Source organism: Lycorma delicatula, chromosome 1 (genome assembly GCF_047948215.1).
Source record: "Lycorma delicatula isolate Av1 chromosome 1, ASM4794821v1, whole genome shotgun sequence".
Taxonomy (NCBI): domain Eukaryota; kingdom Metazoa; phylum Arthropoda; class Insecta; order Hemiptera; family Fulgoridae; genus Lycorma; species Lycorma delicatula.
In genome coordinates this window covers 178,174,588-178,199,648 of record NC_134455.1, presented here as the reverse complement: position 1 = coordinate 178,199,648, position 25,061 = coordinate 178,174,588, and the positions used below count along the sequence as shown (strand labels likewise).

Here is a 25,061-nt window from a genome sequence, read left to right as displayed (position 1 = left end):
AAAAGCCCAAAATCCAAAAACATTTTTGAACTTTTTCTTAACTGCAGTAATGCGAAGCCATCATTGAGAGCTTTTCAAGGATATATCATAAATGGTACTTATTTTCATTGGTTCCAGAATTATAGCCAAATGAAGTATTTGGATCTTTTAAGGGGAAGGCACATCGATTCGAAAGGAGATTCCATCTCCTTTCTTTTTTTAATTTAAAATATTGATTTATTAATAATTATTGACCTCTGATTGTAAAAGGATTATTTCGATAAATAATAATTCATTACTAACAATAAAAAAAAGGTATGAAAAAATATCAGAAGTTATTTATGAAATAAAATTTTATGTAATTTTTATTTTAAAAAAGTGTATATGTAATTTAATAGGCGTACAAGGAAGTCATGTTCTGTCCACATCAGATTTTTTAATGTTATATAACATTTAAAATTTATAAAATGACGTAAGAATTTTGATAATTAATACATTTTTAAAATGACACTTGTTTCACACCTTTATCAGCCAATATAATCTTTTATTTAGACATTTAAATGTACTAAGTTTCTCATTAATAAAAAATATTTTATAATTCTTTTCATAAAAATATAATGGTTAATGTCATATTAGTTAAAATAATTTTATACGTGGTAAATAATTGTTTTGAATTAAAAATTTGTATTTTTCTTTAGATAAATATTAATAATCTATGAATTGTAATATGTATTTCGGAATTACTGTTTGTTAAATATTGCCTTGGAGGGTATAGTGATTGATAAGAGAGGTGATGAAGACAAAACTGATCGATGATATTAAGGTAAAAAGAAGTTATGTTCATACAAAAAGGTTAACTGAAAATAGAAAAGAATGGAGAACCAATGCCATGTAAAGACGTGCTAAAAAGCAGAACACTGATACTACAACAGTGATACTACATCATATAATATTAATTATAATTAATTAATATTATATATATATGTAATTGATTAAAATTAGAAAATGTAAATTAACGTTTACTTCACTGCTAACTTTGTTTCGGTACGGCAGACGGTAATGCTCTGGTCTTTGTTGTAAACATATGTTTAGAACAGGAAAAGATATGATTGTTTTTTGTTGTAATTATTCGAAAAAATGCAGATGGATAAAAACAGTAAGATTTATTTTTTATTTTATTTATTTATATAAATTTTCTCGAGCAGATACAATATTATACAATACGATAATACACATATAATAAACAAGCTAGAAATATAGATTTAATAAATCATTTCCAATAAAATACATCAAGCCTGCTCTCAAAAGTAAATACATGAGGCACGAGCAAGAGTAAACAAACAAAAAATCTTAAAAAAATCATAATTTACACGTAAAACAATATTACTACCAATCAAACTAGAAAGGAAAAAAATTATAAGAAACCAAAATATACTATATATATCAAATACAAACACAACGTACAATATATCTTATCATATACAACATATAATAACATATCCTTTATAAAAAAACATCACTTAGAGGAATAAAAAAAAGTCTGATGTGGACACCACATGACTTCCTTGTACGCCTATTAAATTAGATATACACATTTTTTGTTGCACTTCATTTAAACTTATTTCATTTGAAAATGAGATACGATCCTCCAATTCTTTAATAAAGAACAGTTAACACAATTGCTGAAGTATTAGTTTTTATTAACATAAAATATTTAAACAGTTATTAATTCAACAATATTACATCAAATATTAGGATAGAGTAAAAGTCCCTTTATTACTGGTATTATAAGATCAGTATTATTCGTATCTTCGTGAGTTGCTGATTAACGAAAGTTTCAGATCTCTGGTGTGTTGTACAAATAAAATTTAATTAAACTATTCCGTTTAGTGAACTCCTGCATATGGTTACAAATGTTAATTTACTTACCTTACCTTTGTTAATTACCTTGCGGTGTAAAATACTCAGTTTTTATTGGATTATTTGGTGAATAATCAAAAATGAAAAAGAAACAATCATACAGGAAAAAGAAAGATAATATGAAGAAATATATCTCCAAAATACAAGAAGATGAATATGAAGAGGAAGAAAATGTTATAACCAAAAAAAGAATAAAAACATTAAGGAAGATGATAAATATAAAAAGGAAGAAAACGTTAAGACCAAGGAAAGAATAAAAAAGATTAAGAGAAGAAGATGAATGCAAAGAGAGAGAAAATTTGAAAACTAGAGAACGTGTACACAAATTAAGAACAGAAGACTTACATCAAACCAAAGTTGAAGCACAAGCCCTGGCAGCTCGCAAAATCATGTTACCGGCCAAAGCCATTGCACGTGCTGTCCAGTATTCGATGCGGGTTTGGTGGTCGTGAACACGCTTTAACATCTCTGGCGACTTACCAGGAGTTCCTGGATACTCTGTTTCCAGGTGCTCCGGAGGGTGAAGCAGAAGTCGGCGTTAGGGTGGGTGAGACACCATTCGCAGGCATACTGTCTGTGTAACCCGTAGATATAGACCGAGTGGTTTCTCAAATGGCTGTGAAAAAGGCACCCGGGATTGACCAACTTGACCCGGATATATTCTACCATCTGCTGCCTGTCATAAGAGAACCGCTTGGCAGGTTGTTTTCGGGGTGCCTACGCTGCTTTCCCACTTGTTAGAAGGTGGCTTTGGTGAGGGTGCTCCTTAAACCAGGAAAGGAGAATTTTAGTGAGGTCAGCAGAATTTAAGGAGTTCCCAGCGCAGGGCATTAATAGTATGCACTGGTGTTTTTAAAACAACCTCCTACGAGGCTACCACCGTATTGGGAAAGGTTCTCTCAATCGATTTAGTGGTGAAAGTTCGGGCGGCCATGTGGAAGTTGCGAAGAAGCAGCGAGGCCGAGGTATTTGAGATACGGTTTCAAGCCGGGCTAGTACCGGAGCGGAACGGTGATCACAATGCACCGGTTTTAAATTTCTTTCAGTTGCCCATCTTCCGCCTGAGAAGGAGGCTTTGCAGCCTCGCGATGGATGCATGGCAGCAAGAATGGCACACCACAACTAAGGAAAGATGCTTGTATAAATTTATACAGGACTTGGGGTGATGGTATGCCTCTCCTTCGTTTTTAAGCGCAACGGGTGCCCAGGTGCTCTCCAACCACGTGTACTTGAATCAATATTTGTTTCGATTCCGCCTGGCAGCTGATGAGCTGTGCGTCTGCGGGGAGGTCCAGTCGAACGAACATATGATGTTCGATTGCTCAGTTCTTGGGGGGGCCAGAACTCTGACCACCTTAGAACTTAGAGGTGAAGAGGAAAATTAACCACTTATAAGCGGCGAGTCAATGTGGCGTGAGCTGCATTGTCGGACTGTGTGGGTGTTCCTTGATGCCGTTGCTTTGTTCAACCGGCAACAGTAGTTTATTTAAGGGAAAGACTCCTATCTCGCTGCTGTGGAAAGCTACCCGAGATTTATGGCTGGCCATCAGCCAATTAAAGCTCCAAGCGCTTTAATAGTGGTGGACAGGTACTAGCAGGCATTTAGCGGACCTAGGAATGGCAGAGAATTGCTGTCTTGACGACATAAATTCGTTACGCAGATATCGTTCTACGTAAAAGAAAAAAATCAATACTCCATGTCTAAAATCGAAAAATATTTGATCATAATTATGTTTCAAACACACAACAAACGAGATAATAAAAGATTGATTTAAAATAGATGAGGACGTTACACTGCTTGTAGAAAAATAAGTTCTTATTAAAATTGTCAATTAAAAATTAATCAAAAAGATTGTCTTCGTTTTTCCCTTTATTATGAAATACACTCAAAATGTGCTATTTTACAACGTTTTTAAATAAATTTAGCCGGTCAGGCTCGCTTTGCTCGCCGGACTCTCTGGCTAGGGGCTCTGCCCCCTGGAGCCTCGACGCGTTCGTATCCTCATGTGTGTGATAATATTAAGTATTTTACAGAAATATTTTAAGAAGAGAAATATTAGTGTGTAGAAAACATTTTTCTGAATATTTTGGTGTTTTTATATTTTTAAAATAAGCTTAAGGAGTTAGTAGATACAGAATTTGTTTTTAATAGAAATATAATGTTTAACGCTAGCCATATTCATAACAGTGAGTTGGGACCCGTCTAGTTCGTTTAGTCTTAAGTGTGTTCGTGTGAGCTTGTGTTAGTTGCCAGTCTAGGTGCTGCTACTGGTGCAAAGCGGACTACGTGATTGGTGCAGAGCGGACCGCGTGATGCGCGGTCCGCTAAATAAGAAATATTTTTTTTTTTTACTGCTAAATATAACTAATAATCTCTTTCTTTTATTAATGAAATTAAATAAATAAAATTAATAAATAATAATAAGTAAATAAAAATATAAATATAAGAAATAAATTAAAATTATCTACGCTTAGAAATTAAATTAAATAATCTGTAAATTAATTGACAACGAACTGCTTCTAGCAGGAGAGAGTCGTGGATGGAGCCGTGTGCAGCCGCCCGGCTCGTCACCATTGGTCCGCTCTGCGCCAATAACAGCTAAAATAAAAATGTGAGCACATACGACAAACAAACCCACTGGACCATACATTTTATAGTGATACGAATTTTTAATGGATTATAGCTATAAGTTTAAAAAGCCTTTCTCTCATACAAAAACGGGAAGAAAACCAAATTAAAACTAAATTAAACTTTATTGTAAGCAATTTTTACGTATATTTTGTTGCTGAATGTATCAGAAAAAATAAGATGATTATGTTTTCAAAGAGGGTCAACAGGACGATAATTCAAATTGTTGTATCTCAATCAATTTTTCTTTCATAGAAACGAAACCAAACCCAAATTAAATGAAATTTTATTTATTAACAAAAGTATCAAAAAATCTTTTAATAATGCTCTTTTTTGTAAATATTTTTAATAAACAAAATTCCTCCCTCTACGTTTCCTATTTGATGTTTATATCATCATAAATTGATGCTATGTTTTTACTTCAATACCTTTTTTTAATAAAAAAAAAATATTGAGAGTATTTTTTTATCCATACTGGATACGGTTTAATAATAACAGTTCTTTAAATAAATAAATTACTAGTAAAACTGCATATATGATAATTAAAAGAAAAAAAATTGGCGGACAAACCATTTTCTTCTGTTTTAAAAATAAATATTGTTTAAAAATTCATCAACGGAAATATGGAACAAAAGTATTTGAAATTCTGATTAAAATAAAACCACAAAAGAGATAAAAAATTGATATGACTTACTAAAATAAAAACGATTCAGATAAATTTTTATGTAATCTTTAACGAATCAATAAACTCGTGTAGTTTGAATAAATAATTCAAAATATATTTAAATGGATTAATTAAAAAAACAATTAATCTGTTTAATTAATTAAACAGATCGAAATGGTGATGAGCAAAATATTGTAACGAAATAAATTTCTTAAAAAAAATTGGAATAGTTATTACACAAAATTAAAAATGTTGAATTTTCATGATTACATAAATTAAGTGGGTACATAAAAAATAAATGAAAAATATAATTTAATACTAATGAAGCTCCTTTAGTCGTTTCTTGGCTGAATAGATCAGATATTCACCCATCATATGGTTTTACTTCTGTTTTTAGTAATAAAAATAGTTATTCGTAGATATATTGATTAAATTGTTTATATTTAAAAAAAACTTTTTTTTAATAAATTTATTTATAGAATAGGACATAGATATGTTTGTAGAATACAACTGGTTTTGATACATTTTGGAATAAGAAAAGCCGATTAAAACATTATTAAAGGCTCATTAACAGGACGAAAAGAAAAAAAAAAGGGAATGATTAAAAATAAAAAGCAACTCGTATGATTTATTGTAAAATAGAAAGATCGGGGCAAGAGGACTGCCTTAGGGTAGATAACCATCTGATAAGAATGATGAAGGAATGCGTCGTCCCAATTTATATTAATCCCTTGGTATATTTGCAGTCGAATTTGAAGCCTAATAGTTCGAATAAATGCAAAAAATCAAGGATTGTTACATTTTGTTTTGCTGTCCCTTTTTTATTGACTAGCACAGTTCCATTGCATTACGATAGTTTTTAACGAAGAGCAAGCCGAGAACAGTATTCTTTTTGACTACTTTTTTAAATAACTCGACTCTACGTCACGTAAAATATTCAACTTTTTTTTCGCAAAATGTTCAGCTTTTAAAGCATTCATTTTAACTGTTGTACAACTATTTTTTTGCTTATATTTGCCCAGTTAAGGCATTTGTGACGGCTATTTTTCATAAAATATCTATTTTGTTAACAATGATTATTTTTAAATAAAAAAAATTGTTTTTTTTTTAATAAGCTGAAAATATAACGCAAATCGTAATTAAGAGGAACCATTATCGCAACAAGAACGATGCAATATTTAAAAACAATAACGTAATTATTATATTAACTACTGTAAAAAGGAAAAGTTATAGTAATCACCATCACGTAATATCCTAGACAAAAATTCATTTTTTGTGTGTCGATAATACAGTATTGCGGACCGTACTATTGCTAAAGTTACTGTAAATCGGCTGAACGGTAGCGTAATAGTCTATCGCAGCTTTATTTACATATATCAATTTATCCATGGCCTAATAATTGTTGACTTTTATTATTATCCCTTTTCTTGTTCAACTTACCAAAAGTAAATATAATCTTTTAAAAGTATTTAGTCTTTTTTTTGTACTGGGATCTTTGTGTACATTTCGGAGAAAAAAGAATAGATTTATCATTATGATTTATTTCTGTTCATTTAATTTGTATCGCGGAGTTCGTTAGAATTTCGTCGATAAAAGGCGACGAAGTCAACGAAATACGTTTACAGTTCTAAACATGACCTAACCTAACAGTGAATGAAAATGGGGAAAAAATTATATTTCAGTTCAATTAAACTTAGATTAGTAATAAAGAATTCTTTCAAAAAATACCTCGAATTTTGTTAGACAAGGTTTTTTTCTATTTGATGAATCGCGGGACTCGAATATGTCATTTTATTCATTTTTTAAGGTGACTTAAAAAAAATGAAATAATAAAAATTGAAATAATAAAATTTAAAAGAAAATATACTACAGCTTGTTTTAATAGGAAATGTTCTTATGTAAATGAAAGTACTGAAGGTGAAACATTGTTTTTAATTCCCATCACTTCTTTAAAAAAAAATAAAAATATTACTTTACACGAAATTAAACTAGTTTTATTAAAAAAGGAATAAATAAAACAGAAATAAATTCGATTGGTAAAATCGAATTTAACGATAAAAATCGAGGGTTACACTTACAAAGTAATAAGTGCAATATTACATCACACATCTTCGATTCGTAAAGGTCACTATACTAGTTTTATTAAAAAAGGAAAAGTATGGTATGAAGTGAATGATATGACTATCAACAAAAAAAAAAAAAAATTGGCCGTGAAATTCAATTTTTTTGTTCTAGAAAGGCAATAAATTTTAATAATAAATCCATAAGATAAGAATCATTTCATAAAAAGAAATAAAAGAATAATCTAACAAAACGCAGTGATATCCAAAAAAATTATAATGAAATTGTAAACCGTACGGTAAGAGTCTCGCAGAAATAATTTCTTTGCTCAAAAAAAACAAAAATTTTTGTAATATAAATAAAACGATACTAATATAAAAAAAGGTAAGGCACTACATTTCTATTTTCAAAATCTCTTATTAATTTAGAATTTTCTTTAAAAAAAATACATGTTAAATATATGTAATTTGACAGTAGATATATAATAACAGATAATAAACAATGTTTAAGCGTTCCATGTAAGAAAAAAAAATTGTTACAAAACTCTTACCGGTCCGATTTCATTTATATGTAATACATATCACATTTACAGAAACAATGCAATTATTATGATTCTTCGTTGTTTAATAAATGAAATCGGGCCGGTAAGAGTTTTGTAACAAATTTTTCTTTTTTTTCTTATTATATGAAACGCTTAAACATTGTTTATTATATGTTATTGTTTATCTATTGTCTATCACATATATTTAACATGTATTATTTTTAAACAAAATTATAAATTAATAACAGATTTTGATAATACAAATGTAGTGTCCTACCTTTTTTTGATATCAGTATCATCTTGTTAAAAATAGTTTTATTTATATTACAGACATTTTTGTTTTTTCAGCGGAAAAAATGATATCTGCGAGACTCTTACCGTACGGTGTACGATTTCATTGTTAATTTTTTGGATACTATCAAACAGGATTTTTAAACTTTAAATTCAAAGAAAGAATTTAAATAGAAATTTCAAGATTTTGTTACTAGAGGAATCCATATAATTCACTAAAGGTTCTCGAGAAGCACAGATCTCGGCGAAAGTACTTAACGTTAATTAATAATTAAAATCTTTAATGTAACTAAATAATGAAATACCTGATATTTATTCGATGGATCTTCATAACATCGTACTTGGTGCGGATGTACGGTGTAAGAAAGAGATGCTTGTGGTTGACCGCACTGTGGGGGTTGAGTCCCCATCGTCGTGTACGACCCTCCGTATCCAGGAGGAGATAACTGACCTGCTTGGCCCGGATGTACGACTGCATGTTTTAAACTGAGTAAAACATCCGCCATGTCATTCGGTTGCTGTTTGCAGTCGAGGAGACCAAGCTCCGTTCTGCTACAACAAAAAATTGGAAACATGATTAGTTTCATTTTTATGTTTGTTACTTAATTAATTAATTATTTCTTTAAAAGAATCAATTTTTAATGTGGGGGTAATATTTTTTGAAGAGGTTCTACTTATGAAACTTTTACTATTGTTTGTAAAATATATATATTCTTGTATAAGATATCTTCTTATACGTATTATAATTTGAAACATGCATATATAATGCACAGTTTCCCAAAGAAAAAGTTACACTATACTCGGTTCCCTTTAAGAACTATCCTGTTGAAAACAAACCGCGTAGTGCTTTAGTAGACTGTCTCGATAGTTACGCGTACAAATATGTTTTGATGTTTTATGTCTGCTTTATGATCTGATTTATGTTTGCTGTTTTCATTTTGCGTCGACTGAATCGAGTTATTTACAAATTAATTACACGTTAGCTATATTTAAAATTATATCGTTGTTGACAAAAGTACGATAGCCGATAAAGTATTATATAAATACTGGTAAGGACTAACAAATGACTTATCCGGTACATTACTGCACTAACACAATCGCACACGCTGAAGTAAAATCTCATTACTTCAAATAGCAGCTGGAATTGCTTTTATTCTGAACACAGTGTATAGCAGTCGTCAGGGTATGAAAAACGTGTCTTTAAAGATATTTTTATTTTAGAGAGATTTTTCGAACCATTTGATAGAAACAATATTTATACCGTATTAGTTTGTTATTTTGGAGTTATTCTTGGAAGTCTCAATTTCTTTTAAGACCTGTAGGTATTGCAGAAAGTAACCTAAACGTTACATAAAACATTTCATTGTTTTTTGACTACGTATTTTGAACTTCATTAACAGATTATACAAAAATTATTAAAATACAACCGAAAACACAGTTTTATGTTTTATCTACATGATTAAAAAAAAATCGATGGTTTCAGTATGTCGATCATTTAAAAAAATTTATTTCGATTCTCAGCAAAAAAAATAAAAATTCTATTTTTCATGAGGTAAATATATTAACAACATCATTACAGTTCGAGAAGATATATGGTTGAATAGAGAAAGAGTTTATTATTTTTACTAGAATATATAGATGAAAGCCCAAACAAGATCTCCCGAACGGAAACGAATGAAGCAGGATCTGTCTTTTCGTTCATCTGTCTGTACTTTCAATTTACATGTAGAAGAGACAATAAAAAAAAAGTTGAAATGATTCAGCTGAATCTTAAAATGAGTTAGAAGAAATACTTATAGGTGTAGATCAGCTGTTAGGGAACAAAATTAATTTAAAAATAATAAATCTTAAACAAAAGTAATAGATTATAAAAAAGGAAATAATATAATAAATTAAAAAATTGGAATTTCATTTATTTTTTTTGCTCATAGACGAAGATATAGGAACTTACTAAATACTTGCTAAAGGTGTTATCCTGTAACCTAATCCTTCGATTTCACTGTCGTTCGGTGGAGGAAAATCCATGAATTAGGATATCTGAATAAAATTACGGATTCTATCGTAAGAATCTGTTCGAATTATGTGTTCGTATAATTTATTTAGAGCGGAGTGAAGTACCTAAAAGTAAAAAAATCAAACTTTTCTTCGTATTTAGTGGAAAACTATATACAGTGTTTTTAAAATGGTGGGCAGGCAATATTTTTTTTGGATTCTTGTAAAAAAAAACTAAACAAAAATACCCTAATGAAAAATGACAATTTCTCCTTCATTCTCTCACTGTCCGCCATTTTGTTATTTTTAGATAAAAATGTATATCTCAAATTTGAATAGCCAAATTACATTGATATTTGGTAAGCGTCTTGGTAATAAATTTTTAATGTTAGCAAGAAATCAGGATCTTTGCAAATTACAAAATGGCAGCCATGTATATTTTTCAATCCGTTATATCTCCATATCAGTTTCATCAAGATTTATGTTATTTGGATATTTGCTAAAATATTAAGACATTTATTTTGAACAGAATGACATTTAATTTTTGAAAATCGGTTAACAAATAGCTGAGTTGAAAGAAAATTGATGTAATTTTGTCTGTTTTCATGTCCTCTACTTTACGTTCGACTCTATGAAATATTAATTATTTTTATTTATTATTAATTCTAGTATTATAAATTAGTATCAAATTAAGTAATAATTTTCTCACAATAATAGACCTAATAATGACACAAAATTACAACATCAATTTTTTTCCCGTAACTCAACTATTTATTAACCGATTTAACTCTGTACACAAGCATCAAATTCTCACTCAGCACTGTGACTCAACGCATAAGCGCTAATGACAAATACACGACTACACAGTCAGAATAATCAAATTGAGGTTATGCTGACTGTTGTCAACCTTAAATTGAGAGTTCAGTAAGTGTACTCGTACCGTACGGACGTGTTGTTGTGCTGCTCCGCAATTATAATATTTTTGGACTGGTTTTTCCGGCTTTTTCTTGGAGACGGACAATAGGTATTGTTAGGTGAGTGTTTACTGGATGTGTTTTGAAATTTTTATGATTTTTGGTTAACGGACGGATTTTTTATTGTGATTTTTGTCGTTTCAACCTTATTGTCACAGGCAATAAGGATTATAGTGGAGCGTCTCTTCGCTGTACGTGATTATTCGGTTATCTCCAGCTGATAACAGATAACATATCAGTAAGTAGTAATATAATTAATATAAATGTTATTTACGATAATTGATTACACCGGTCAAGGACTTAGGAAATTCTCTAATACTTCCTACTGTGTATAGGAAATTTTACTGAGTGCTACGAAGCGAACTTAGTTGGGGGAATTCCTTTTCCTTCATAACTCCTGCAATAGTTACCTTATCCAAAAACTTCCTTGATATAAATCCCGATCACAAAAATCCTCAACTTTTGACCCCTCCCCCTTCCCCCAAAAATTTTTATTAAATTTTTGGGAGGATACATTTTACCCCCTCGACCACTCGCTGGACTCAGAATTGTCTTCTGAGTCCAGTGCCACACCATGAGAAGGCGTGGGTCACTTCCTTTGGAAGGCACATTCTCCCAAAGTGGTGGCACGACGAAATCGTCTGTAGCCAAGAAAATGGACATCAAAGGGAAAAAGAGAGCCCGTCAGGGCTCCTCTGAAGAAGAGGATGGGTCGCCCTACTCATTTGGCAGTCTGGTTCAACAGCTTGGACAAGCGATTGATGCCCTGAAAAAGCATACGGGGTCAGGTTTGACTAGATATATAGCAGTCCACGAGCAGGAGCTGAGGAGAATACATGAGGGCTTAACTGATCTGTCTGATGTGCCCCTTCCCGTGGAGGTTAACACGCAGTCCAATCAGACTGATCCTGCTTCTGACACGGATCAGACAGAAATCTTAAATCTAGATTTGTCTGATGATGAATTAATTGAGTTTATCCCGCGCAGGTGGTCTGTGTGGGCAATGAACAAGGCGAAAGTCGTTACTCTTCCGACAGACGGGGATACATGTCAATTTGTTGACATCAGTAAATCGAAGAGAGCGGCCACAGAGAAGATCCAAGCAGGCATGATCGCATTAGACTCCTCCACAATGATGGAGAGTTTCCAAATGGAGGCTACTAAGAAAAATAAATTTACTATTTTCTTCGATTCCGAAAAAGGGGAAAAGCTTGCGGCCAGATGCATTATAAATGCATTAAGAAAGGTACTAGTCAGTGTACCAAAAGTGACCTATATTCTACCAACTGGTGAATATGGCAATATTTTGAGAAAAATATTTATTTATTTGTATAGAACCAACGAGGAACCTTCAACATTGGTAGTACCCAGGAAATCGGACTCAAGCCGTGGGCGATCTAGGTCTACTTCGGCTCGTCGCTCGACGCCTCCGGTTGAGGGGAGCAAGATAGTTGTTATCAAGGGACAGGGCAAGTCCTATGCGGATTTGCTCCGTACCATGAAAGGCAAAATAAACAAGGAAGAAGCTGGAGAAGTTCTTTCTCTAAGAAAAGGAAGAAACAACGAATTAGAGGTCAGGATCAAGAATGCCGAGCAAGCAGCTCAATTTACTACGGTCCTTAAGGACAGAGCGGCAGACCTTCAAGTGAACGTAAGAACTAGGGGTGATAGAAGAGCGGTTGTGCATATAAAGGACTTAGAAGAAGACACGTCAGAGCGTGATATTAGTGAGGCGATAGTTGCAGTTATTGGTGCCGCTGAAACGTTCCGGATCACCTCGATAAGAAACGCCTACGGTAATACACGTAATGCTACAGTCATCACAATTCATAGGGTAGCACTAAAATTGATTTCGAATAGACTTAGAGTTGGCTGGGTGCACTGCCGCTCATACATCAGAACGGATCCTATCAAATGTCATAAATGTTGGGCGCTGGGACACACCAGTTTTGAGTGCAGAGGTCCTGATAGGTCGGCTTTGTGCTATAACTGTAGGGTACAGGCCACCTTATACGTGATTGCAAAGCGGCGTCCAAATGCCTCGATTGGAATGGGACTGACCATCGCACCGGAGGCGTAAAGTGCGGCAAAGCCAGAAATGATTAGTATAATATTGTCCAATGCCAACAGGAGTATTCTGTCCCATGATTTAGTGGGAGAGACCGCCAGGGAATTGAATGTTGACATCGTGATTACTACTGAGCCGAACTTGGGTACTGCTGCTCGTCATGACTGGCTGGCTGATGCTGTTGGTGTTGTCGCTATAACAAACATCAGTAATAGGATCGGATGGCAGTTGCATCATAGAGGAGAGGGGATTTTAGCGATTATTTTGCCGAATTTTGATCTTGTGGCTGGATACGTGAGTCCTAATATTGGAATTGCTGAGTATGAACTTTACATTGACGAAATACAACGGGTCATCTTACAGTCACCGAAAAGAGTCGTGGTTATGGGTGATTTTAACTGCAAGGCCACGATTGCTGGTAGCAATTATACTAACAGAAGAGGGCAAATCTTTACAGAAATGATGATGGCGACTGATATGATCTGTCTAAATGACGACTCTTATACATTTGAAGCCAGAGGTTATAGATCTGTATTAGACCTGACATTGGTTGACAATAGTTGGGATCCTTCGCTCTATCAATAGAGAGTTTTGAGGTCAGAAACTAGTAGTGATCACTTTGCCACGATATTTTCTTTTGACGGTATACGACCGGTGATCGGGAGAACATCAAAGCCGCTGAGATTGTCTAAAAGACAGGTAGAAGTAGTGGTTGACAAAGTTGCTCGCAAGCTCATGGATGGCAGAGAGGTTACGCCTTTTGTTCTGCAGGAATTAATAGTCACGGAGATGGCGAGGATTCCCCAAAATATCAGGGGGTATCAACCCGCTTACTGGTGGACTGCGGAGATTGCGGACCAAAGACGGATTCTACAGTACTGGCGAAGGAGAAAATTTAGACTCCGTAGAAGAGGCGGTGCTGTGTATGAGCATGCTGTAAATATGTTTCCTGAAGCCAGGCGGTTACTAAATTACCTAATAAAATCTAGCAAGAGAGCACGTTGGAAGGAATTATGCTTGGAGCTGGACTTGGATCCGTGGGGACGTCCTTTTCAGATCGTCATGGGAAGACTGGGTAAACGTTTGCCTCTCCTTACAGCTGAGTCTGCTGGTATACAATTGAGAACACTTTTTCCGGTGGCTGAATCGGGTCTATCGGAGCTGGTTGAATGCGATGCAGGTCGATTCACACAACATGAAGTCATCTTGGCGGTATCTAGACTCAGGAACAAAAAGAGTCCGGGTCCAGACTGTATTCCTGCTGCGATTCTCAAGGGACTTATGATGAAAGCCCCATGGGAAATGACAGATGTGGCAAGTTATTGCTTGCAGAACAGGACCTTTCCTAATTGTTGGAGGGAGTCGCGCACTGTGTTCTTGCCCAAGAAGACTGCTAATGCAGAAGTGGTTGGTTACCGCCCGTTGAGCCTCATAAACAATATGGGGAAAGTGGCTGAGAGATTGATCGCAGAAAGGTTACTGCTTGAGTTAGAGACAGGCGGGGGTATTCATAACAACCAGTATGGGTTCAGGCGTGGCAGATCGACGCTTCAGACGATTGAAAAGATAACTAGCTGGGCTATAACAGTCAAGGCTGGAACATGGCGCACCAGGAAGATTCCTTTACTGGTTATGCTCGACATTAGAAATGCTTTTGGGACCGTCCAGTGGGACTCCATCATGGCGGCTTTAGTCAGAAGGCGAATAAGCCCTTACATTAGGAGACAGATCTCCGAATACCTGTCTGAAAGATGGACTACGGTTAGCACGCTTGATGGTGACATACGATACCAAGTTCATGGTGGTGTCCCCCAGGGGTCAGTACTGGAATCATTACTTTGGTTACCGGTCATTGATGATGTATTATGACTACAGCTACCTGAAGAGACGGAAACAGTGGCCTATGCTGATGATTTAGCGATACTCACCTCTGTGAGATCAGAAGATGTCCTCGAACAAAGGAGCAATGATACTCTAGAGATCGTAAATAACTGGCTAACCGACAAAGGATTAACACTTTCAGTAGATAAAAGTCAATATATTATGTTGGCGGGAAGGAGACGGCTGCGAGATCTTGAACTTAAGATAGGGGAACATAGGCTTGAACGTGTCAATCAGGCTAAATATCTGGGAGTGATAATTGATAAAACCTTGAGCTTTAGTGCTCATATAGTATATAGATGCGAGAGAGTCAAAGGATTACTACAAGCCCTCATAAGGCTATTAGCTGGCCGAGATGCCCCAAGATCATCTAAACGTAGGGTTTTAGTCTCCGCATGCACCTCGGCTTTGTATGCTGCACCTGTTTGGTATAGAGCCATATTCACGCAAAGGAATGCTAAACGATTGAGGAGTCTACATAGACAGGCTCTAGTTGGGGTGATGTTCGGATACCGCACAATATCTTATGAGACGGCGAGCGTTCTGGCGTCCACAAAACCCATAGAACTCCAGGTCTTGGAACGCTGGCTTCGCTTTCAGGGCATGGAACGGGGTGATGCTTCTGAAATGGTTATACAGGCATGACAGCGTAGATGGAGTCAACATGAGGGGGCTATGTGGACAAAAAGGTTGATTTCAGACATTAGCCAATGGGTCAAACGAAAGCATGGCGAGGTCAGCTACTATGACTCTGAGATGTTCTCTGGACATGGAAATTTCGAGCAATATTTATTCCGCTTTGACAAAAGAAGCTCTCCACGTTGTTGGTACTGTGAACGCGATGACACAGCTGAGCATACAATATTTGAATGCGATAAATGGACAACACTTAGGTTTTGCACGGGAATACAGAATCTCACACCCGAGGAACTAATCAGCTTCATATTGAGTTCTAGACAAAATTGGAATAATTTTGAAAAATTCTTCTTTTTACTTTAAAAGAGAAAAATGATACTAAAAGACGTATGGGGTACTAATAAAGACTGAAGTAATTGTAGAACTAAGATATTCATGAGTATTGTCTCTTTATGAATCCTACGACCGCGAGTAGGTGTTACGAGATTTGACTGGGAATGTAAAGACCGAGACCCGGCTTCGTAGTTAGTTGGTGGTTGGGAACGACATATTTGGGCCTGGCCTACCTTCTGCGGGGTTAGAGGCAGGCAACACCAAAAGACCGAGACCCTGTTCCCGGGGCTGGGGCTGGGGACGGCATAGTCGGACTCGGTTCCTGCCCTGGGAATTTGAGGCAGGCAATGTAAAGAAAACAAAAAAAAAAGATCCGACCGGGGGGGCTGACCTACCGTGCCGGACATACAGTCGGTGGGTGGGGAGGCCTCCTTTGAGTAAAAGGACACTTCCTCGGGCTGCGTATACTTAATTGGATAACCGGCCCGAGGGGTAGGGGGAAAAAAAAACAACCTTAAATTGAACGTAACTCAAGATCAAATCAACCAATATTCATCAAATTTTCATAAGCACAACTTCAGATTCACTATTGCAACATATTTAAATTTCAATGAAATAGATTTAGTAGTTTTGGGGATTTTCATGAATGATATTTTTGTACTCCTCATACCTCAAAACTAAAGAAAATTAGTTTTCTAATCTTATTTACCCCCCTTCCAATCACAGGATGCGACTTATAGTTATACTGTATATTATAGAATTTTTATGGTTCACTTTTTTAGTTACCGACTTTTTTATTAGAAGAATAAAAAAGCTAGTAGCAAATTCTTTCTACAAAACCAGTATATATTTTATATGTTTATTTTTATAAATTTATTAAACAAATTTTTACTTATTGCCTTTTTCTTGGATGTCTACGCTGAATAGATTAGCAGAGAATTCTACATTTATAGAACGGATTTTTTTAATAATATATTAAATAAAGATAATTCAATTTTAAAATTGTAAATGAAGATAGATGTTTACGGTCTCAATCACTGAAAAAAAAACAACAAAAAAGTAAATGGAAATTTAAAAATAAATTAAAAATTGTAATGCCCTACAATACTTCCCCTTGTACGCCTATTAAATTACACATACAATTTTTTTTAAAATGAAAAGTACATAAAATTTAATTTCATTAATAACTTCTGACATTTTATCATATTGTTTTTTTTTTTTATTGTTATTATTAAATTATTATTTATCGTAAATTTTTTTTACAATCAGAGGCTAATAATTATTAATAAATCAATATATTTAAATTAAAAAAGAAGTTAAAAAAAGGAGATAATCTGATTCGAACCGATGTGCCTTCCCCTTCTAAGATCCAAGTATTTCATTAATTAACATTTTATTTGGGTATAATTCTGGAACCAATGAAAATAAGTACCACTTATGATATATCGTTGAAAAGCTCTCAATGAGAGCTTATTATTGCAGTTAAGAAAACGTCCAAAATCAAAATTTGTTTCGATTTTGGGCTTTTTTTGACTCTTTTGGTTCAATCGATTGCATTAAAAGGGGAGGTGAACAACTTGATGTTACAAGAGTCCTAAATCCAAAATATCAACATCCTACGGCTCATCGTTTTTGAGTTATGTGAGATATATACGTACGTACGTATAGACGTCACGCCGAAACTAGTCAAAATAGATTCAGGGATGATCAAAATGGATATTTCCGTTAAAATCTGAAAACCGAGTTTTTTCGCGATCACAATACTTCCTTTACTTTGTACAAGGAAGCAAAAACAAAATATTATAATATATATTTTTTTTATATCTTACGTAATTTTAAAACTCAGCGTTTCATTGATGTCCCTCCGATCGACATTTCTATAATGACAGTTCAAAATGTGAAATGTTTTCAATTGAAATAACATTTTTTTAATAACAATAATGTTGTGGAAATATCTTACATGTTTATTGCCGAAACTACTTATCAAAATGGCTGTACACGACCAGACACGAATCACTATTCACATTTGAAAATGTTATAACCATTTTTGAAAAGGAAGGTCGCTCTCATTTTATAATGATGTACTTTTAATACTGATAAATAAGAATCATAGACTCTATAAAGATTTTTTAATAGTTGAAATTTAAAAACATTCACTTTGTTCAGCTACATATGGATTATTTTAAATACTATATAGATGACGCTTCTGTACCTCCTGAGATAAATACTGTATCATCAGGAAGAAATATATAAAAAAATCTCGTTGAAATCTGTTGTTACTATCGCGTAAAACGTATAGTTTTTTCTTAATTGTATTTAATTGCAAAAGTAGGATGTTCTCGATTAAAATTTATTGGTTTATTTATTTATAATGGATTTTTAAGCCTTGCACTTTACCGAATGGACTGATTTTGATGGTAGTTTTGCTTTATAATGGAAATTACTTTCAGGGTCTTGTAATTTTTTGTTATATAACTTAGCATTGGCATTTCTCCCACCACCACCCCCATTCGGTCGCCCCAAATAATAAGACCGAATGTCTGTGACACAAATGGCAAGTGAGCCTCGAACAGGTTAGCGACCATTATCCTAACATAACAGCTTACATAACTCTAGAGCTTACATAACAGCGTGAGCGGACTAAACGTGGTGCCATACATCATCGGTTTACGTGTCCCAACCGCTCACTTGTCATATATTTACTAAAATGGGTAGGCGCACCCCGTCAACTTCTAAAAATATATATGACAACCATAATGAAATTTATTTCGTCTAGACAGCTGCTACGCCTAGGTCGCTGAATGTCAGCAAGAACCTGTCCATCATCTTACAGCGCTTGAAACCATAATAATTGGCTGGTGGTCATCCATACTCCGAGTTAGCTTCCTACGGAAATGCGGAAAGAGTCTTTCCCTTAAGCAAACTACGGATGCCGGTTGAACAAAGCAACCGAATCTAGGAACTCCCACACGGTCCGACAATGCGGCTCTCGCCCCACTGACTTGCCGATTTTGAGTGGCCAATTTTCCCCTTTACTTCTAAGTTCTATGGTTGCTCGGTCTCTGGTCCCCCCAAGAGCAGGGCAGTCAAACATCAGTTGTTCATTTGACTGGACCTCCCCGCAAACGCACAGAAGACAAACTGTATAAACTGTAACTGTATAAACTTATACAAAGATCTTCCCTTAGTCGTGGTGGCCCATCCTCTTCCGCAGGCGTGAGATGGTCAACTGAACGAAATTTAGATCTGGACCATTGTGACCACCGTTCCGCTCTGGTACTAGCCCCACTCGAAACCGTATCCGAAATACCTTTGTCTTCCTGCCTCTTCGCAACTTCCACATGGCCATACGAACTTGCACCACTAAATCGATTGGGAGAGGCTTTCCCAATACGGTGGTAGGAGATTGTTTTAAAAACACTAGTGCATACTATTAATGCTCTGTGCTGGGCACTCCTTAAATTCTGAATAAGTGCTCGGTTTCTGTCCAACCTATGCGTCCAAACGGACGCATCATAAGAGGCCATACTTTCGAAGACACCTCGTTACACCATGTACAAATGATGGACCGACAGCCCGTAATCCTTCCGAGCAATCCTCCTAAGCTTGTGCATCACAGAGACGGCGTCCGCCGCTACTTGCCTAATGTGGTTGCTAAATATCAACTTCTCATTAAACAAAACACCTAGGTACTTATGAACTCTAACTCGGCTGATTACACAGCCTTTATATATAATATGGGGGTTACGACTGTACGATAATTGTATGCACTCTTGAGAAGCATAAACTTCGTCTTGGCTTCAGAAATCTTTAAATTATGAATGTCCATCCAGCCCTCTGCGGTTAACAAGACCGCCTGCGCCCGGTCTTCTAGTTGTGGTCGTGAATTACCACGAACTAAAAGGAGACAGTCATCGGCGAAAGCCTGAGTCGTGACCCCTTCTGGAAATGTCAGTCCCAGAAATCCGTCGAATACCAGGTTCCACAGCAGGGGACCGAGAACGGAACCATGCTAGCTTCCCCCGACAGATTTTTCCACAAATAGGTGTGCATCCTTAAACAGAGCCGTACGGTTTAACAAATAGTCACGTACCACGACCTGCGGGGCTACGGGAACATTTATAGAGGATAGAATTCCAACACAAGGAAGGAAATGCTGCCTCTGTGTCTATAAAAATTGCCAAAATATATTTAAAGTCGGCACTTTCCAGCTCGGCAAGAGCATTTAAGATGCAATCCTCGGTGCCAACTGCTTTCGTAAAGCCATACTGGCCTCGATTTAGAAAATTTTTCACCTCAGTGCTTTCCCAGAGCTGTTCCACAAACAGCCTTTCAAGGAACTTGCCGATTAGAAGAGGCTGATGGGTCGATAACTGCTGACTTCACTAGGATCATTTCCTGGTTTTAAGAGCACCCTCACCAAAGCCACTTTCCAACAAGTCGGGAAGCAGCTTAGGCACCCCGAGAACAGACTGCCAAGCGGTTATGACAGGCAGAAGATGGTAGAATATATCCAGGTCAATTTGGTAAATCCCCGAAGCTTTTTTCATATCAACGGGATCGACAGCCCGTGTGCCAGGGGATGGCATAGCCCTAACACCGACCTCATCTTCAACCTCAGGAGCATCTTGAAACAGAGTAACCCGGAACGCCTGGTAAGTCGCCACAGATGTTAAAGTGTGGTCACGACCACCAAACCCGCATCGAACACTGGACAGCACATGCAATGGCTTCTTTATGACATGAACACACTCATTACGGGCACACCGGTCGATCCGCAGACCATCAGCGCGCACGTCATCAACGATAATCCCCGTTAGGGGGCGACACTGATATATTCTCCTAGCAGACCTAACTCTTGCGCTCAGCACGCTAAGGTCAGAGGACCACCACGTTTCCCCGGGTTTCCGCCTGCATTTAACAGGTGGAAACCCGGGAAAACGTGGTGAGCCACGATGCATCTGAGCCAACCACGATCGCGGAGAACGACCATCCCCCACGAGAATGAATAATATCCACCCCGCGGAAACCGATAACCCTATCCCCGAACGCGTACGGCTCCTGGACCAAGAGGACCTCGAGTTTGTACTCCTCAAATGGATTCCTCATGGATTCATTGGTTGCCGCCCGGGAATGATGCAGGTTTAACTTCCCCAGGCGCAAGCGTTCGACATGGTGGAATTCATCCTCAAAGGCTTTTCCCAATTCAGGCGTCGCCATAAGCTGTATTCTTTACAGCACCCATCCGATCTGCCTACCCCAACCCGGTATCCAGCATCGCTGCCCTTCACCAAGGTACAAGCGGGGCACGTGGCATGCACAGACTTGGCAGGACAACTGGCCTACGCCCCGCAAGAGCACAGTGACCTCATATCTCCGACTGCGCTCTGCAGCGGAGAGAGGTGTGACCAAAGCCCTGAAACTTGAAGCATCAAGCGATTTCTATATGGTCGACAACCCTACATGAGGTCCACCCGAGAAACAGATATCCACCGGCCACCAAGACCTGCCGGATCTTAGCCGAGGTCTCTAAAATCCTGTGTCTCTTTAGGGCTTCCTTATTCCTCAGCTGCCGAACCACCTTGGTTTCCCTAAGGAAGTTCTCGACGGCCATATCTACTATAGAATTTTAACCGTGCACGGCGCTGAGGATTTCGGGCTCGTCTACCCTTATCGCCCTTGGCATATCATATACCAATATCTGCGGCCTCCGCTCGGCTAGCAGCTGAGTCTTTAGACAGTTCTTCTATAGAACGTCGGCTTCCAGCAGCTGCTTCGCCTGCCGCTCACTAACAACTTCCAAGATCACGCCATGGTCTCTTGTTTTCGTGATCTAGGAGACTTGGATCCTTTCTCTCCGAGGATCCAGAACCGTTTTAAGGGTTAACTCCTTCGCTATCGACGAAGCCTCCGGATCAGGTTTAAGCGGACTACCTTAACAGTAGCCTGCTTAATTTTGGCCGCCGATGTCTGAACTGGCGGCGGTGGAACAACCCGCTTAGGGGCAGGCGTGTTAGCAATTGAGATGAAAGAGTCAGGGTTCCTAACCTTCTCTTCCGCTCGTTGAATGGATTTCTGAAGTTCGTTCAGAGCCTAACCCGCCACCGGTTTGAAACCCCGAACTCCCTCCACAACCTGGTCGACCTTCCCTGACAGTCACGAAACGACTGAATCCAGGGCAAGGTTGGCGCATTCGAGTCCCTCGAATTTTAGTGCCAGACCCGCAACCATCAAATTACACTCGCTTAAAAAGTAGTCGACCATCTGCCAAAACTCCAGTGCCACACTCGACTCTTTCTTAAAGGAGACTTCGGAACATTCGGACCGCATCCCTCGATTCGCCCGATACAGTCGGTATAACTTGGTGGTTTACGGCTGGTTTGGCTGGCATTTCTCCCACCACCACTCCATTCGGTCGCCCTAAACATAAGACCGAAGGTTCGTACCACAAACGATTGCTGTGCCTCAAGGCGGTTTAGCGACCAATATCCTAATTAGTTCCTAGAGCTTAACTGCGTGAGCGGAATAAATGTGGTGTCCTACAACACTAGCTTGCGTGTCCCACTGCTCACTTGTCATATATTACTAAAATGGGTAGGCGCACCCCGCCTACATACTAAAATGTATGACTTGTCAATAAATTAAAATCTATTCCTTCAAGGACAGCAATTTGCTGCCACGCCTAGGTCGCTGAATGCCAGCAAGTACCTGTCCACCGTATTATAGCGCTTGGAGCTATATTTGACCAACGGCCAGCCGTTTCTCAAGGGAAGCTTTCTACAGCAAGTGGTAGGAGTCTTATATCCCTTAAACTACGGATGCCGGTTGAACAAAGCAACAGCATCAAGGAACTCCCACACGGTCCGACAATGCGGTTCACGCCACATTGACTCGCCGCTTATGAGTGGCCAATTTTCCCGTTGACGTCTAAGTTTCAGGGTGGCTTAAGTTCTGGCTGCCCCCAAGAGCTGGGCAGTCGATCATCATGTTTTAGTTCGACTGGACCTCCCCGCAGACGCACAGTTCATCGGCTGCCAGGTGGAACCGAAACATAACTTAGGTTGAAAAACTTTTAAACGAAAAGTTATAATGTCTACCCGTAGAATGGCGATTTCAATTTTTCTTATTTTTTCGATCGCTTTTATTACGCGGTTATTTTACATTTTTATATTCCGAATATCAAAGAAATATCCTTATTGTTGTGGTTCATAATATTGTTTTTAATTTAATTATTCATTTTTATTGCTGTAATTGTTTCTGATATACAACAATCAAAATATTGTAATTTTGTAAATATATGATTATTTTTTTTGTCGAGTTAAATTTTTAAATTTAAAATTCTTTATACTTTATTAATAAATAATTATTTTTAATATCGTTTTGTGAACGCAAAACGATAATCTAGAGATAAAAATAAATACGCTAAAAAGAGCGTATTTTTATACAGAAAAGTGCTGTTGAATCACTTTCAATAATTTTCCAAATAGCTAAAAAGTAGAAATTTGGTACAGTTAGTATCTTGAGGAAAACTAAGGAAAATATATTTTAAATAACAATTTGTAAAGATTTGAAAAATAAATTCTGAGACGGGAAGAACTGATTAATTGAAACCTGACGTAGATGTCAGGTTCACATGACAGAGATATTCCCTTAGGTGAAATCGTTAAGAAAGGAGTTCTTTTAAACTCACTCCTAACCTGTTGGAAAGGGTGAAAGTAACCGTTCATTAATTACGTAAAAATTAACATAGAGGAACTTACAACATATTTTTCATTTTAAGTTCCGGGGCGGAGGTGACTAAAATATTGTTAAAATCAAAATAAAGTTAAAGTAAAATAAAAATAAAACGACATCTAAACAGTTTTTTAGCAAATTTATACCTTTAAAAACAAAGCTAAAATATAGTTATCGATTATTTTTAAATTATATATATATATATATATATATATATATATATATATACAAAGTGCATCTCAAAGTTGCCCCGGGACTTTCAAAAACTATTCTAATCGTGAAAATAAAGGAAAAATTTCATATAAGCATAGGTCCTAAAATCCTTCGTTTGCGAGTTACAGCTAGTGAAAGCTCTTGCTCGGATTTCAACTGCCCCAGTGAAATGAGGTCGTACTGAAATTTTTAGTTATTTAAGGAGCAGAATTAATGAACTTTTATTGTTTTTGACCTGAAAAAGTGAATAAAATAGTTCCCAGAACCAATGTGCTGTAGTTTTTGAGAAATTTGGGATGAAAACCAATAAAATGGGATAAAAAAATCCTGTTTTTTTAAGTTTGACGTACAATAACTTTGTTAAACGGGTAATACACATAAAACTTTTAAACAAAACTTGTAGAGAATTTAATCCTGAACAAAACGGTGTAAGATAAGTTGAATAAAACAAAGAAAAGTTAGAAAAATTTGAATTTTATTTAGGAACAGTACACTAGATCGAAGTGCATTATAATATAATAAATGTTCAAAAATTAGCTCGCCATTTTTAACACAGATCTTGGAACGCTTCTGTACTGCTTTTGCTGCTCTGTTTAGTTTCCAGGGCTATCCTTAAGTTGCTCAGCCGCTTCCATAAAGCGGACAACTTATTACTCACGAGATTTTTGTTTTATATACAATATTTTTCATCCATTCCCAGACGCAAAAATCTAAAGTTGTTAGATCAGGCGATATTGGTGGCCAGGAATGTGGATCTCTACGACCGATCCATTTCTCAGAGAAATGACGATTTAAGTGAGTGGATACGGCACAAGAGAAACGAGGAGGTGCGCCATCGTGTTGGAAGTATACTTTGCACCTTGGCGCAAGAAAAACATCTTCAAGCAGCTGCGACAATTCTTCTTGAAAAAAATGCAAGTAGACTTCAGAATTTAAGCGGCCAGATAATATGAACGGTCCAATCAGCTGATTGTGAAGAAGGCCGCACCATACGTTAATGCTAAATCGATGTTGAAAATCGCATTCCACCGTTCCATGAGGATTTACATAAGTAAATCCTCATGGAATCATTGTATGATCATTACGTAAGTTGTTGACGCCATCTCGAGTGAAATTTGCCTCTTTGGTAAACAAAACATACTTGT

The 25,061-nt window shown here is 36.5% G+C and overlaps 1 protein-coding gene across 1 annotated transcript in view; it reads right to left on the bottom strand.

The window, feature by feature from the left end:
- Positions 1-25,061, bottom strand: part of LOC142317720 (uncharacterized) — a 53,380-nt gene that overhangs the window by 16,152 nt on the left and 12,167 nt on the right. The window contains exon 3 of the mRNA XM_075354267.1: positions 8,427-8,637. Within this exon, the coding sequence (XP_075210382.1) occupies positions 8,427-8,637 (211 nt within the window). The remainder of the gene's footprint in view (positions 1-8,426; positions 8,638-25,061) is intronic.